The sequence below is a fragment of the Glycine max genome, chromosome 19, assembly GCF_000004515.6.
Source record: "Glycine max cultivar Williams 82 chromosome 19, Glycine_max_v4.0, whole genome shotgun sequence".
In the NCBI taxonomy this organism is placed as follows: domain Eukaryota; kingdom Viridiplantae; phylum Streptophyta; class Magnoliopsida; order Fabales; family Fabaceae; genus Glycine; species Glycine max.
This window is the reverse complement of record NC_038255.2, coordinates 19,779,982-19,797,205: the sequence shown is the minus strand read 5'-3', so window position 1 is coordinate 19,797,205 and position 17,224 is coordinate 19,779,982. Positions and strand designations below refer to the sequence as shown.

The following is a 17,224-nucleotide window of genomic DNA, read 5'->3' as shown; positions in this document are numbered from 1 at the left end:
TTCTTGGACAATGTGTTCAAGTTACATGGTTTTCCAAACTCTATAACCAGTGATAGGGACCCTATCTTTGTCAGCCAATTTTGGAAGGATTTGATGGCCTTTCAAGGGGTTCATTTACAACTCTCTTCAACTTATCATCCACAAACGGATGGCCAATCCGAGGTGGTGAATAGATGCTTAGAGACATTCTTGAGGTGTATGTGTTGTGATGTTCCCCATGAGCGGTCTAAATGGCTTCCGCTGGCAGAATGGTGGTACAATACCAACCATCACATTTCCATACAGTGCAGTCCTTATGAGGTTATGTTTGGCCAGCCTCCTCCAATTTATCTTCCTTATTTGTCGAGTGAGTCAAAGGTGGAGGTAATTGATAGAAGTTTGCAGAAAAGAGAGGAGGCATTAAAGTTAGTAAAATTTCACATGAAGCGGGCTCAGGAGAGAATGAAGCAATTAGCAGATAAGAAGAGAAGTGACAGATCGTATGAGATTGGTGATTTTGTGTATGTTAAGCTCCATCTATACAAGCAGATTTCAGTAGCATTCAGACCTAATGCAAAGCTAGCACCTAAATACTTTGGACCATTTCAAATCGAGGATAAAATTGGGGCTATAGCTTACAAGCTGAAGTTGCCACAGGGGTCTAAAATCCATGATGTTTTTCATGTTTCACAGCTTAAAAGGCATGTTGGTGAAGCACCAGTTTCAAATTTCCTTCCTACAGATTCCGATGGTGTTATGGTAGGCAAAGAACCTGAACTAATTCTGGATAGAGCAAGGTTGTCACAAAGGTCTTAGCCAAGCGGAAACACCAATTAATCGAAGATGCTACTTGGGAGTTCTTCTATGATTTGAAGAGGATGTATCCAACTTTTAATCCTTGAGGACAAGGATTTTTTGAAGGCAGGGGAATTGATGTAAGAAGTTAATAAAGAAGATACGTGACACTTAGTCTGTTATGATTTTTTTTTTCTGTTATGATTCTATTTTCTTGGGTATAGATAAGGGGTGGCACGGAAAGAAAAACAAATAACTTTTGTAATCTTTTTCACCGAATGCAATGAAAACTATTCGGGTTCTATTCTTCCATTAGAATCCCTAAGGCTATGTAGTTCTTGGAATAGTCTCTATTCCTAGTTCTACCTTCATCAAGCTCTCGAGCAAGAAGGTCACAAAACGATAAAGCAGCTAAACATAAAGACTTTTTTGTCCAAGGCAACTCAGCATGCATTGGTCCTCTACTGAACCTATGATCCAGTGCAGTCCGTCCCAGAGAATCTCCATCTTTCCTTACAAAAATCCTATATCCGACGGTCCACAAAAGTTTCGCACGGTACAGGACCTACTCTACTCACGCATGCTAGTTAATAGCATGTCACAAAGAAGAAAATGTGGTGGGGTCCACGTGTATGCAACAAAAGTGAAATGCAAACAGGAGACGAACCCGGGTAGACAAAGCTAGGGTTCACATTTTGAACTTGTTTGTCTGTTTCCAATGGAGCAAGGGAGCACAGACACTCGTGTGGATGCAAACCCAAGTCTTTCCAGTCACGAAGAAATACAATCTTTGGATTTCGATACTGAGTGTGAGACCAAAATGACCAACTCTGCTGGAAATGGGGCAGGAGGTTCTTCCTATGTTGAAGAAGGCGTGAGAAAAAAGCGCGGCAGAAAAAGTAAAAAGGAGATGGGAAAGATGTTAGATGCTACCGCCATGGAAGGTGGGGTTTCCGAGCAGAGACCCAGTAGAAAAAGAAAGAAATATGATGAAATGGCTGAATTTGAAATGTCTGGCACTGAGAAAAAATATGGTCTTAGGGGCTGTAAACAAGAGATGGAGCCAAAAGCCAACAGGAGAAAGGCCAAGGTGATATGATTTATCATTCAAATATGAATGCATGTTTGAGTTTGTCTTTACATACAACATTGTATTTGAGATCATGTTTTTTGTTTCTCAATTATCAGTGTGATGAAGAGGGCCCCTTAACGTGCCATCAATGTAAGAGAAATGATAAAGGCAGGGTTGTGAGGTGCAAATGCTGTAACAAGAGAAGATTTTGCCTATTGTGTTTACAAGCTTGGTATAACTTTGCCTTTCTTTATTTTTCTTCTTTCCATGTCATGTTTACCATACTGCATTGCCAGCTACAAATATGCTTACTATTTCTGATGGTTGGGATAAAAGCCTTAATTGATAGAAACAGTTGCGAGATCAATGTCCTGAAATGAAAAGTTATTGCAAGTTTTGGTTATGAATGATGATTACTTGACCAATATTGTTAAGGTATCCTCATTTGAAAGAGAATGATATTGCTGAGAAATGTCCTGTGTGCCGTGGTAATTGCAATTGCAAAGCATGCTTGAGCTGTGATGAACTTATTAAGGTTAGGTCTTCCCCCTTCTACATTGACTTTGTCCGGTAATTTTTGGTTTTCTACATTTGAAAAGTTACCGTGTGGTTTCCTGTAGCAAATGAGGGAGTTTGCAAAAGCTGACAAAGAAGAGAAGGTTGAACTCTGTATGTATTTGCTGCAAGTACTTCTTCCATATTTACGGCAGTTGGATGAAGAACAGTTGATTGAGAATGAGACAGAAGCTAAGATACAAGGTACTTTTTCCTTTAGGAGTCTTGATTGAACTTATTCATGTGTAAATTGATGTTGCTCAGTAAAGAGATGAATTTGATGATGAAGCAATGCTAGATTTGATTAGTGTAAGTTTGTTCTAATACATGTTATGTCAGCAAATACTCAACTAAACCTTTGCTTTCAATTGATACCATGAAGCCAAAGATCACTTTGCATTGAAGTCTGACTGCATAAGAGAAATAATTATCTGTTTTATAATCATGGATAAAATTTTCACTTTTGAACTGCCTGACTGTTACGTGTTGCAAACTATTTCTTCTAGTTATTCCCCCCTCTTACCAATGTAGTTTGTTTAGCTAATGTTTCCCGGTTTTGTTTCTTTATTTGTTGAATTAATTCTCTCTCTCGATCTTGGATTACTTACATATTTTGAACTAATTTTCTTGTATGTGCTGTAGCATCATAATAGCTTGAGTGTATATCTCATCTCATTCCCCAGTCAGAGTTCAGTACAAATTCCATATCTTTTTCATTGTATAATTTGCTTTTGGGATGTGCACTACAGGGCTCTCAGTCTCCAAGCTAAATTTAGCTAAGGCAGATTACTCTATGGAGGAGCGTGTGTACTGGTTGGGATTTTTCTGATTTCTTAAGTTTTTTCCCCAGTTATCCCCATATTCTTTAGTTGTTAACTTAACACTCTCTTGTAGTGACAACTGCAAAACATCAATATTTGATTACCATAGAAGCTGCACAAAATGCTCTTTTGACCTTTGTCTCATCTGTTGCCGTGAGCTTCGTGGTGGGCAGCTTGTAGGTGGTGCAGATCCAATAGAGTTGGAGTTTGTTTGGCAAGGTCGTGGTTACTTGCATGCTGAAAAAAAAGATGAAGAGGTAAAACAAAATGCATCAGATGATGATTGTAAGCCTGAGGTTCGTGAATGGTCAAGATCTGGGTGGCTGGCACAAAGTGATGGTAGCATTCCTTGTCCAAAAGTCAATGATGAATGTAACCATGGTTTTCTTGAACTGAGAAGCATATTGGGTCAACATTTTGTCTCTGAGTTAGTGTGTAAAGCAAAAGAACTAGTGCAAGCATACAAGCTTCAAAATGTAGTTAAGACCGCAGACAACTTCTGTTCATGTTTGAAGCTTGATAGAAACACAGATGTTAGCTATAGTAATATGAGGAAGGCTGCTTCTCGAGAAGATTTGACTGACAACTATTTATACTGTCCTAAAGCTGTAGATCTTCAGTACAAGGATTTAAGGCATTTTCAGTGGCATTGGGAAAAGGGGGAGCCTGTCATTGTCAGCAATGTGCTTGAATGTACATCTGGTTTAAGCTGGGAACCACTTGTCATGTGGCGTGCATTACGTCATGTAACTAATACCAAGCGTGGCCAACATTTGGCTGAGAAAACAATTGATTGCTTAGATTGGACTGAGGTTTGCTTAATTTCCCAATCTTTAACTTTATTGACCTTGGAGAGCTTTTTACACAAATTTCATTCTTCACCTTCATTCTCATGAAGATTATGTTTAATTGTTTAATGTTGGTACTTATTTTAACTGGAACCACTGCAGTTATGGCATTTGGAGAATTATTTAATATTAGCAATTTTTATGTTGTTGAATTTCCTACATGTTTCCTGAATTCAGTAACTCCACCTTTTTTGGATTGAGAGTTATTTCAGTGCATTTAATATTGTCAGTTATTGAATTCCATAGAGTTATCAGAACCGAATGTCCTTGAAATATTTTGTGAAGTACCGAAAAATTACAATTTTTTGGTGGATGGTTCCACTTTAAGAAACAGTTTGTAGATGTTCTGCTATCTGGGTCATAAAGAGATACCAGCCTAAGGTGGAATGTTGGTAAACAAAACACACATTAGGGTGATAATTAGAAATCATTTTTCTGTGTGTAGTTTTTATATTAGTCTCAAATTTTAAGCCCTTGTTTCATGCTTTATGCTGTCTCTCCATCATTCTCAAGAAATATGGCTAGTGTGATCAATTTATCCTGCTACCATCATCATCATATTCATCTTCTTAGTCCTAGGTTTTGCTCCTTATCTTATCATCTTAGAAAATTTTATCTCAATTTTTGGCTGTTTCTTGTCCCTGCCCCATTTTGCTGTTTTTGCTTTGCCTGCCCAGACCTTTCTTGTTGCCCTTGCATCCTTTGGTATGTTTGTCTAGTTCTTAGACTTACAGCATCTAGCTGATGTTGGGTAAAATGTACTTTTTATTTTTATTTTTTTTAGTTTGTTGAAAATGTTATTTTCGATTTGTACTCATTCTGTTTTTCTGTTTAGTAATCAGACTAGAGTAAATCATATCTGCTTTATTTTACTGATTTAGTAATTCTTTACTGCTTTTACTGGACTTGTTTATTCTGTTGCTGCTGATTTCTGCATTTCTTATTTGAGGTATTGGTTAAATGCAGGGGGAAATTAATATCCACCAATTTTTTACTGGCTATACAAATGGTCGTAAGGATTGGCTTGCTTGGCCACAGATATTGAAATTAAAAGATTGGCCTCCTTCTAATTTATTTGAGGAACAATTGCCTCGTCATTGTGCTGAGTTCATATCTTCCTTACCCTTCAAGGAATATACTGATCCTCACAAAGGTTCTCTTAACCTTGCTGTGAAGTTGCCTAATGGTTCTCTAAAGCCAGACCTGGGGCCAAAAACATATATTGCTTATGGATTTCCTCAGGAGCTTGGACGTGGTGATTCAGTGACTAAGCTCCATTGTGATATGTCTGATGCAGTATGCTCTATTTGCTTATTTCTTTCCTGGGCTGTTATTTTCAAGGGTTTCTTCTAAATTATTTGAACTTTTTAAATAGATTTCATATTGGATGGTGTATAGTTTGTAGGATGTATAAAGTGTTGTCTTTGATAAGCCATTACATTTCTCTGTTCTGTTTCTTATGAGTAGTTTGTGGCTTCAATTCCACGTCAGTTTTTAAGTTCTGTGCATTGTCTTCAATTCATAAACTCTCATTTGATTCTATATTTGACGAGTTATTTCCCTGGTTGTTATAATGATTGATTGATAATTAGAAAAACTACTCTTGTTATGATAGTAGAATCATCACATTAGTATGTTTAAGGACTTGAAATGAATGATGCCTTTGGCTTAGAGAAGGTTTTAATTTGCGTATATATACTTATGTCAGTTGCATAGATTTTCCTGATCAAACATTTGTTAGTGTTTTGTATATTTTGCTGTATGTGGCCTTGAGTGCATGCTTATCAATGAAGGAATTGAAGCATTTTTTTTAATAATTTGGCTGTTTTAGGTAAATGTGTTGACTCATATTGCTGAAGTGAAACTGGATTCTGATCAACTTACTATCATTGAGAAGTTGAAGCAAAAGCACCTCGAGCAAGAGAAAAGGGAGCTACTTGGTGATGATCAGGATGGAGGAACTAATGTTGACATGCTTAATAATTCATCTTCTACAATAAATGCTTTGGACAAGCAAAGTAGTGTTGAAGTCATGGAACAAGAAGGTGGATTATGTGATGGGAAAGAAGTTGATCAGTTTCATCAACCGTCTCGTAGTAATGAGGTTGCCATTGCTAATGAGGATGGTATTTCATATGGATCAGAGCTCATAGAGGTTGACAAAGTAAAAATAAATCAAGGTGATTTGTTGTTTGGGGGGGATGCTTCAGATGGTGCTCTCTGGGATATTTTTCGGAGACAGGATGTCCCTAAGTTGCAGGAATATCTGAAGAAGCATTTCAGAGAGTTTAGGCATGTCCATTGCTGTCCTTTAAAGCAGGTAAATTATTAAAATGATTCAGTTATCTGTCTGAGTACTCCTTATCAACCTGAGTCATTTATAACAAATATTTTCACCTTTAGGTTATATTTTTAAATTTTAATATTTGGAGCTTTGCACCCTTATAACGTTGACATTCTCCCATTCCCTTATTTTATTCTGATAAAAATTTCATTAAATATGCATGTCATAAAGGATTGGGTGAAGGATCAAGCTGCTAATAAATAGTTATTTAGAAAATAAAAAAAATGTTTTTTGTTTATTTTATTATGTGGTAATGAGCTTTTCATTAATATGACAATAGATGTCATGCAATTGCAACTGTGTTCGTTCTTTAAACAAAGGCTGGGAATAGCATTATAGTGCAATTACCAGTCCAAAATATTCATTATTTTTTCAAATAAATATGTTTTATATACTTGGTGAGGGCGAGCCTTGGTGCAGCGGTAAAGTTGTGCCTTGGTGACTTGTTGGTCATGGGTTCGAATCCGGAAACAGCCTCTTTGCATATGCAAGGGTAAGGCTGCGTACAACATCCCTCCCCCATACCTTCGCATAGCGAAGAGCCTCTGGGCAATGGGGTACGAGGTAAAATGTTTTATATACTTGGCTTTGGCTATTTTGAAGTTTTGATTTGGCAGACCGTAACTATTGTTTATAGATAACTCACCTGTCTGAGAGTCCGTCACTGATTATGCTCAATTTTTTTATACTGGGCATATCTTTTGGTAATGTAGGTTATTCATCCCATCCATGACCAGACCTTCTATCTGACTATGGAGCATAAGAGGAAGCTTAAGGAGGAGTATGGTTGGTAACACAATTTTTCGTATATTGATTGGGAGAGTTCTAATTGTGTCTCTATATTGACAGTTCTGTATTTTCTTTTAGGAATTGAGCCCTGGACTTTTATTCAGAAGTTAGGAGATGCTGTTTTTATTCCAGTTGGTTGTCCTCACCAAGTCAGAAATCTGAAGGTAACTTGTTTATTGTAGGCATGTTGTATCCTTGTTTGCCTAAAAGAGTATAAATGCTAAGTATTTTATTATTTCAGGTATGGTTCTGTCATACTATAATAGTATCTTTCCTTAGTACCTTAATCAAGCCTAGATACTCCATTGCACTTCTTATTTTTATTTTATGATACAATGATAATATGAAGGTATGAATCTATTTCTCATATACTACTTAAGTCCTGAATCACTAGCTTACTTTCTGTGGCTTGATTGATTTTATTTAAAGTGATCTTTAAAATGTTCACCATATTAACATCCATGATATATGTTTTCCTTTTGCAGTCATGTATCAAGGTTGCAATGGATTTTGTGTCTCCTGAAAATGTTGGGGAGTGCTTTCGTTTGACGGAGGAATTTCGCACACTTCCAATTAATCACAGGTCTACTGAGGACAAATTGGAGGTATGCCATTGATTCTGGCATTTATATTCTTCTCCATTGTTTTGAGATGTAGCAGCTTATTTTGTTGTTTAGTCTTTGATAGGCTTGGAAGTTATGCTTTATATATATATATATATATATATATATATATATATATATATACACACACACATATATATGTGTGTGTGTGTATTATATATTGTTAGCTATAGTTGTATATATGGTTTGATAGACCTAAAAGAGCGCATAAGGTGTCTGTTTATTGTTTTTGGTGTTTTGAAGGAGGAAAATCCTTGTTAGGGGGAATACTTGTGTTGATGTTTGTACTGAAATCTAGTCTAAAAAAAATACATGTAATTTATTCAGAAATCAATATGATCATTTCTTGAGTTCAACAATTTGGTTTGACTTGTTGGATGCCATTGAGGATGAACATGAGTAAAAAGATCAGAGAAGCATGTGGAGGAGATGAATGTTGAGATGTAGTGATCCAATTGTCACCATGAGGAAGTGTGAAAAATGGGAGATGGTATCCCAAATATTTGTTGAAATTTTGGAGAAATGAGAAAGGCTTGGCAATTTGGATACTATTTGTTACAGATCAGGCCTTGGTCAAACCCGTATCATACCTTTAGTACGCCCAAATGCAGCAGGGAACTTGAATAGGCAAGCCTTGACCAAGGTTAATGTCAGGAGTAAAGTTACTTTACACCACGTCAAAGAATTGTACAATTTCCTACTAAGGGCCTTCAGCCCTGTACTAGTAATTTAGCTCAGATTGAACACCTATATATACTCCCAATGTCATTATTAGAGGTATACATTTAATACATATTGTCACTCTGGAGGGATTATTATTGACTTGGGTGTCAGTGCCTTTTGTAGGTGTCACACCCATTGCTACAGTTTTGTAGTTGCAAAGGAGCCTTGGCCAAAATTAGAGTTCGGACAAGCCAACAATCAATTGGCTGAGTCAACAACTAATTTGGACAGGTTAGTAGTCCAATCCAAATTTGTCACATCATCCACCTAAGACAGAAGACTATTCTACCGTTGCTAAAGGGTATGGCTAAGCAAAAAGAGCTAGTTAATCAAATCTATCCATGTTCAAACTAGTCAACCGCATGATCAAGGGCATTTTGATGCTCATTCATCTAGTTTTAAAGATGTGGATTTAGATGTGTTTACATAGGTAGTGCAAAAAGTGAAGTACCTTCTTTTGATGGGCTAGATTTGATTGGATCGCTAGCCTAGGTTGAAATTTTTTTTGAAATTAAAAAGATTAAACTAGGAAGTGATGGTGCCCATGTCCTTCATTTATATTGAAATTATAAGAATGATGCATCTAAATGTTGTGTATTACCCCCACACACACTCTCTATTTATAATCAATCAAACAAGGGAACAATTAAGGGTACAAGGAATAAATTAAATCCCTAATTTCTAGTAATTGAACATTTCCATATTTTCGTATTTCCTTAGTTGTTAGTCCTGGAATAGTGGAGCGGAACAATCAACCCTAAAATAGCTAGATCAAGGATAGTAGGATGATTGGTACTCTATTTTTTGTACCTATTTCTGATTTTTTAATATATATATATATATATATATATATATATATATTATTTTAGATTTTTACTTATATATAGTTTGTATTATATAACAATATGTGCATTGTTTAATAATATTATATTATTTTTTAGTTAATATATATCTTATTATTATTATTATATTATATCATCATGTTAGTCAAACTCAAGATTCTACCTGCTTATAAAAGTAAGAAATAGCAAATAAATTATTATATATGCATCTAACATACATAGTAAAATTATGATAAAAAAACAAATATATATACCACACATCAAATACTTAAATAAGCTTAAATATAGACACGGTGGTTGTGGCATTTGTGGTGGTTTGTGCGGCAGGGATTTGCGACAATGAGAAGAGCGGGAAGGAGGCAGTAACTTCGTTCAGTTATTAGGCTTCAAGGTATAAATTAGGGTTGAAAACAAAGTAATAGTCACATTGGGTAAACTGAAAGCAATTGAGCTTTTTGGACTTAGGGTTTAAAAGACCAAAACAGAAATATAAAGACATCCCTGTTTGGCCCAAAATAGCGTGCTGGTGAACTCAGAAACGTGCTTGACTTCACAATCTTGAGATCCAGCGCGACCGAGGCCTGCAATTCTGCTCTCGATAAGTTTGCACAGGTCTCACATGGAAAGGGAATCAAAGAACGTATAATCATACGACTCTGTCTTGACGCACAATTTTGTCTTACATGTGTAGCATAGATAATAGATAATAGTTCACAAATAACAGGTAAAAATCCACCCTTGTGAAAATATATGGCAGAGAAATGTTGGACTTGAGGTACAAGGCCCAACAAATGAGAAAAGAGAAAACACACCCTAAAACCCTAAGGATCTGACTGTCACTAAGCTCACACTGCCCTTGTCAAAGGGATATATCCTTGTTAAAGAATGCAAATGGAAGAGCGAGAGGTTGGCAGCGGAAAAAGGAAGGTCATGGAATGTCCAGCACAGCGGATTTCATTTGGGATTCTGAGTCACAACACCCAAACGCTTGGAAGTTTGATCTAGCCGCCTTGCTCCTCCACTAATGCAGCCACTCCAACCGCAACTCTAAAATGCAACACGGTTGTGCCTCACTATCTCTCCAGCTGCTATTGACAACTATGGCTGCGACGCGTGATCTGATTCTCTCATTCCTGAGTTCGATACCTACTTTCCCCCAATATTTTTCACCTCTCCATCTTGAAAAACACTCATTGCTATTGAAAACTCACACATGCACTCTAATCCCTATTTTTTCTCATTTGCCTTGTACATCTCTTTCACATGAACAAAGATATCGTTTTGATTCTATTGAACTGCCATTGATTATACACTTGATTTTGAAATCATTGTGAACTCTCGTCTCACACCATTTAGTAATCTCTCTTTCACGCATGTCATTTTGGTTGGTTCGGTTCTTTATTTCTTTCTTTTAAATTCTTATTGTCCTATCCTTTTGTGTCTTGCACTCTTTGCTCTTTTGCTGGTATGTTTCTTTTTTTCTAATTGTTGTGCCGTCTTTTGTTTATTATCAGTGTAAAATTGCTTTTGCTAAGCAAGGTGGAAATGGGACTGGTGGCAATGAGGCAGGAGTATGGGGTTTAAGTGGAGGTAGTAGGGTAGGTGTTGAGTAGTAGGAGAGGAAAAATATACCAAAGAATTGTGTTGCATAGAGGCAAGAGATGAGGTGGCTTCATGGTGTTAGTGTAGATGGGAAGACAAGAAAAAGTGTAAGTACTGTGAACATGTTTACACGAGTGGAGTTTATCAATTCAAGCACCATTTAGCCGGAACTAAAATGGATGTTGAATAGTGCAAAGCTGTCCCGAATGACATTAGGATGCAAATGTGGGACATTGTTTATGGGTTGCAAGATAAACTCAAAGAACAGTTCAAGAGATGAAGAACAAGCTAGCATCGGTGATTTTGTTGGTGATGACAGGGATGGAAAAAGGAAAAGGGTAGAAGGTAATACATCCGCAAATATATTCAAGAAAAGGGAAGTGAGTTCTCAAACACTTTGAAAACATTTTTAAGAAGAGTTGAAGGAGGAAGTAGAGTTACAAGTTGCAACTTTTTTTACAATGCTATTTGTGACACCCTTTACCCCATACATATATGTATTAATAATAAAAGGAATAAAAATTCAAATATTAATTAAAAATATTTAAAATATTTTTTTAAATACAAGCCTTTCAAAAGGGTAAAAGGCTCACATTCACATTTTTAACATCATAATAAAACTTGTCTAAATAAATAATAAATTCACGTTGGCACAAAACAAGGCCGTCCAAAACTTCATACAATTAATATAGAACATATACCCTAATGTCACATCCTATCAGAGCAGTGTTCCCGTGTCCTCTAGCATGAGGTTCTTCATAGTCATCCACCTATTCATCTGCTCCCACGAACACAAGGTTCGAGATCATCACAGGATCCAAACACAAATAACACACTGGGAGTGTGTTATCACCTTCCTAACTAATGAAGAGTAACGATATAGCATGTAGGTATAAATATCATAAAAACAAAATAAAACTTACTTAAACATAGTTTACATCATTTCACCACTTTGTCATCCAACATCACATCATAACACAACACGCCTCATTCATTTTCACAATATTCACGTACTCAAGGATCAACACACAATATCACCAAGTCAATCAATATCGATCAATACACAAGCGTTATGCAACATATACACAAAGACTCAATCCTATATGCAATGTGATACCATGTCAGTGAAAAACCTCGTCGAGTGCTTAGGAGTACATGACAAGACAAACCACACATTAGCAAGTTAGGTCACTCTCACTAGGTAAGATCATAGGGAGACCAGTCTGGGTCACGGTGTTTTGCGAGAATGCCCCAACCATATGGGATCAACATAGGCTTAAAGAGCACTCAAACCGGGTGACCCTCAAAGTCTACACTCCGAAGAGTCCATCAGGACCTTCTTCCTAATTCAGGTTCAACCCAGAAAACATTTTAACATACAGACTCTATCTATGAACTATACAAAACACACGACTCCTCAATTGTTTTCAAAATAGTTTTAACTCGTCGTCCTTAAAAGGTCTTAACGTTAACTCACCGCCCTTAAAGAGTCTTATAATTAACTCACCGCCCTTAAAGGTTCTTAAAGTCGTGTGATTGTATAATTCATAGTTCATAACTCAATGCAAACAACATCACAATCATGTACATACTCAATTTATCACATACACTCGATCTCAATCACAATGGTATAATCTCAATTTAATACGTCATCACACTTCATGAATCACATACACTTTACCTATGAATCATGCAATACACACAACTACTCAATTGTTTTCAAAATCATTTTAACTTGTCGGGTTCCCACAATGAATCCCATTACAATATTCGTCGCCCGTAAAGGGTCTTACAATTGTGTGATTGCACAGTTCATAGCTCACAACTCAATAAACACATCTCAATATACATGTATTTCACCATTAATCACAGGTTCAAATGATCACAACATGGGGAGTAAAACCCTTCAAATAATTTCACACAATTATATCAAAATCATGAGTCAAAATACAAAAACATCAAGGGCACTCAAGTTTATCAATCAATACTTATCAGAACATCAATTGGTACATAAAACACAATAATATTGTATTTATAATCATAAAGCAAAAATTATAAGTCAATAAACATCCCAAAATAAACTTTAATTTAATCCTCTAAGGATCCCTACACATGTTCATTCTAATCCCCAATTGCGATAAACTCATTCCTTACCTCTAAGTGGGCTCACGTTCCGATAGCAATAGCGGCATCTCTAGCAATTTCCTGAGATTTCTCAAGTTTTTTCTCTGATTGTTCTGATAGGGTTTCCAAACGTTAGAGAGAATGAGAAGGAATTGAAGTCTCCATTTGTACTGTCTTCGTACGATTCCTTTTTCTCCCTCCATGAATATTATCTCGTAAATTCCAATGGTGAAGGTGTGAGCAATTAAATCGCGAACCACGTATAAAAATTTCACGACAATCCAACGGTTAACGAGTCCGGGATCGTAGTTTTACCAAGACAGCTTTGGGTTTCTGCGGGAAAGGAAAAGGCTATGATGCAAAGTGTATTTCTCTCAGCTCTGACATGATTTCAAAATTCCCGACGGTGAAAAGGCTTGGAATTGAGTTGCAAACTTGGTGCTTAAATTTCACGATGATCCAACGGTGAATGAGTCTGAGATCGTCATTTTTTTGAGAGGGTTTTGGGAGGAGAAGAGGAGACATCGTCGGTCTAAAAATTGACTTAACATATGGCTATTTATACCTAGGGTACTCACAACTTATTATTTACTCTATTTATTTATTTTTATTATTTTATAAAAAAAAACTTTATTTTATTTCTTATCAAATGTATAAATCAAATATATATATTTTTTTTCAAAGCATTATTTTATTACAACTATTTTTCTTTATTTATTTAATTATAAAAACCTCACCGCTCTTTAAAACTTTATTTATTTATTTATTTTTACTAAAAAGTCTTTTTAATTTATTTACGAAAAATAGGATGTTACACTATTCCTTTCTATGTTGCAAGGGATGAAGAGATCCAAAGGATGAGTTGGGTAGTTGCTTTGGTCCAGCATACAAGCCACCATCTTACAATAACATTAGACTGAAGCTTCTGAAGAAAAAAGTTGTGAGGACAGATAAGATTTTGGAGGAGCATAGGACTATTTGGAAGAAGACTGGATGTACCATCATGATTGATGGATGGATTGATAGGAGCATAGGGAAATGTCTTTTTGAGATCAATTGATGCCTCACGTGTAACGAAACAGCTGAAAGAAATTTCAAGATGATGGACATTTGGAGTTGTAGAGGTTTGCCATTTGTTTGTTGAGCTTGAATTCCAGCTTTTTAGATGGTATGAAAATTACTTACCTAGTACGTTATTGTCAATAGCTATTGTGTTTGTGTTGAATACTCAAATTTAATTTTGTAATTGTTTAGGTCCACACCAAAAAAAGAAACCAACTGAAGCAAAAAACTATAAACAAGGTTATCAAATTCGAGTGTACGTAAACTCATGGGAGCTCTATAAACTCGACTCGTAGACTTGAGTCTATTTCGTATAAAAAAAAATGATAATATACCTATAACATACCAATTCAATATTTCAATACCATAATATACCGAACTCGAGAGTCTACGTAGACTCATGGGAGCTCCTTAGACTCAACTCGTAGTCTCTTACGAGTCGTAAGAGTCTACTTATAAAAAAAAAATAATAAATTATCTATAAATAATATACCAATTCAACATTTGGGGACCTTAATCAAATTATCACAATCCCACCAGACAAAAGAATGTTAAATTAGTGAAAAGCATAATGCTAAATTGCTGAAATTCAAGCCCACTCCAAGTGGGGTCACCTTCTACCAAGTTTGCACCAAGTCCATTGCGAGTCTACTAAAATACGAGTTTGCTCACGAGTTAACTCACATAGGGTAAGTAGACGCGTAAACTTGTCCGGGTTAGCGAGTTAACTCAAGAGTTTGATAACCATGAGCTTGAGAGTTGCAGTTTGCACTCTTTCACCTTTTGAACTGTTGACCTTTGGTCTAATATATATGAAAGTCTTCAGCTGAGTGAAAACTCACTCAAGCGTTGTTATCAAATATCTTAATCTCAAGTGATTTTATTTTTGTCAAGGTTAAGTCCTCGTTAGACTTTTGAAGCCTTGGTTTTCAACCTTTATGCATTTTAAAGACAAATTGATTCATATTTTATTGTTTTCTTTAACAGCACTGAATTTCAGACAGATTCTATTTGGGAAGATATGCACTTCATAAATGGGCATGTGCATAAAGTCGGAAGAACTCAGATACATAAACTGTCTTATGCCCACTTAAAACTGTGTTTAACCTCTGGCCAATTACTTTCCCTGCAAAGCTCTAATAACTAGTTTTATAGAACCCATTTTGATAAAGGCTAAGAAAGCAAGAGAAGCCCTAAACCATATGGTGACAACTTGGTTGAAGCAAACCCACAATTAGACGGATTGGAGCCCAAATTGGTCAACTACTTGATTCAAGTTTAGGAATAAAGAAGATGGATAGATTTGCAAGACAAGGCCTAAGAAGATATATCATTTAGTTTTATTTTTATAAAGTTGTAATATTTAATAAGAAATAATAAAAGTGGCTGCTAGCTTGCATGCAAATTAATAAGCCACTAACTTGAGTTAATTTCTGCCATTAGGAGTCACATTATGAGTAGGGACTCTTGGTATGCCTTTGAACTTCTATATGTATCTCACAAAGTTATGAATGAAATCAGAACTTGGATATTGAAATTTGAGATTAGCCTTGTGTTATGTAGAGTTTTCTCATGGTTCTTGGATTAGAACCTTTTGATTCTTAACAAAGAAACGTTTCTTTGTGGCGAATCCTCCTTGACTTATCAATCGAGCTTTGATTGTGACGTCTATTCCATTTCTTGTCTTTCCGTTTTATATTTTTCTTTACCTTTTTGTGTTCCTAAATTTTGAGAGATGCTGAAATTTGTGATGGGTTGAGGGGGTTTCATCACATTTTGATCCTTAAAAGAAATAAGTATTTTCTGTTTGGTAATGTGACTTTTTTACATCAAATTGGTCTTTAAATTCAATGTCCTTTAGACGTCGAATTGTCTCGGGGGACTATTTTGTGGAACAAAAATGGGTATTCAGTCTACCTTAAGGCATGTGATTGGAAGTGTTCAAATTATGAGCTACTTTTGTCGGCTTGTCATGGGTGTGTGGTTTTTTATTGGATATTTTGGTCTGAGAAATAAAGTAACTTGGTTTGTTCTAGAATTAATTTATTGAAATGTAGTAGGAAGGCAATCTGCTTTATATTGTCATGTCAACAGTTTGTACTGTGATTTTGTGTAACTTTTCCCCTTGATTGCTGATTTTGAAACAGGTGAAGAAAATGACAATATATGCAATGGAAGATGTGATTGGAAAGTTGGAGAAAGCAAGGTTAGTGATTACCCACTTCTGGGCCTTTGGGTATGGATTTTGATATTTGCATTTGCTGAGTAGGTTGTATACTTGGGCATTGTTAGATTATTATCTGTTATGTACTGTGTTCATTCTTGTTATGTTCTCTAGGCTCTTGATTCAATTATCGCTTGTGAAATTGAAGATTGTTATTCAATTTACAGGTCCGGGTTAACCAAGGGTCCAGAGTAAATATATCTGTAACAGATAGAAGCCAATTGGAAGTGTACAAAATTCGAGTCATTAGCTTATTAAGTGTGATGATGTTGGGTTCTATGTATCGTGACTGTAAGAATGGTTCCATATTTGGCTTTGCTACCCACCTGGAAGAGGATTTACCGAAACATCATACATGACCTGTAACGGAGTAGTTGTAGTTTTTTTTTTTTAGTGTACATTGGCAGTTGGGAGGTTTCCTCACCGCTACGTCGATCCTAGTGGGGTTAGGTGTACATATAGTTGTCACCCCTTGTATGCCTTGGGTGTGCTGATTTCTTAGGCCGAATAAAGTTTGTGGGCATATGATGATGTCAGCATTGTACTTTTAGAACGTCTGAATATGTATAGATGAGATTCTAACTTGCCCTTATTGCATTATCGATGTGTTTGAATTAGATTCTTAGTAAGAAATTATTAATTTTTTCATGGTGAAGGTAAAGCAAGAAATAGTGACTTCTACGTTTTCATGATATCACTATAATTGTGGTAGAATTGATTCTTGTGCGTTATACAAACACACTAAATGTGTGGCAAAATGTTGGGAATGTTAATTTGATGTCATGTTCATTGTTTTTGCATCAATATTCCGCCCAAAAGAG

General features: G+C 36.0%; 1 protein-coding gene and 1 pseudogene across 6 annotated transcripts; one reads left to right on the top strand and one right to left on the bottom strand.

The window, feature by feature from the left end:
• LOC121174179 (uncharacterized) overlaps window positions 1–17,224 on the bottom strand; it is an 84,502-nt pseudogene that overhangs the window by 13,923 nt on the left and 53,355 nt on the right.
• Window positions 1,412–17,051, top strand: LOC100797799 (lysine-specific demethylase JMJ25). 6 transcript variants are annotated; one of them, XR_001386583.2, is made up of 14 exons: window positions 1,412–1,864; window positions 1,963–2,078; window positions 2,282–2,381; window positions 2,467–2,605; window positions 3,151–3,214; window positions 3,296–4,034; window positions 5,037–5,366; window positions 5,902–6,390; window positions 7,128–7,200; window positions 7,282–7,367; window positions 7,689–7,808; window positions 13,956–14,285; window positions 16,327–16,385; window positions 16,571–16,646. XR_001386583.2 is itself a non-coding variant. In XM_014771830.2 (13 exons), exons 1-13 carry the CDS (start codon window positions 1,493–1,495, stop codon window positions 16,596–16,598), a joined length of 2,715 nt encoding a protein of 904 aa, XP_014627316.1. In that variant the 5' UTR covers window positions 1,412–1,492; the 3' UTR covers window positions 16,599–17,051. The 6 variants fall into 6 exon arrangements, 2 of the variants coding, with proteins under 2 accessions (XP_014627316.1, XP_014627315.1); XR_419823.3 differs by lacking the exon at window positions 13,956–14,285 and adding an exon at window positions 8,673–8,780; XR_005890118.1 differs by lacking the exons at window positions 13,956–14,285; window positions 16,327–16,385; window positions 16,571–16,646 and adding exons at window positions 7,445–7,552; window positions 8,673–8,719.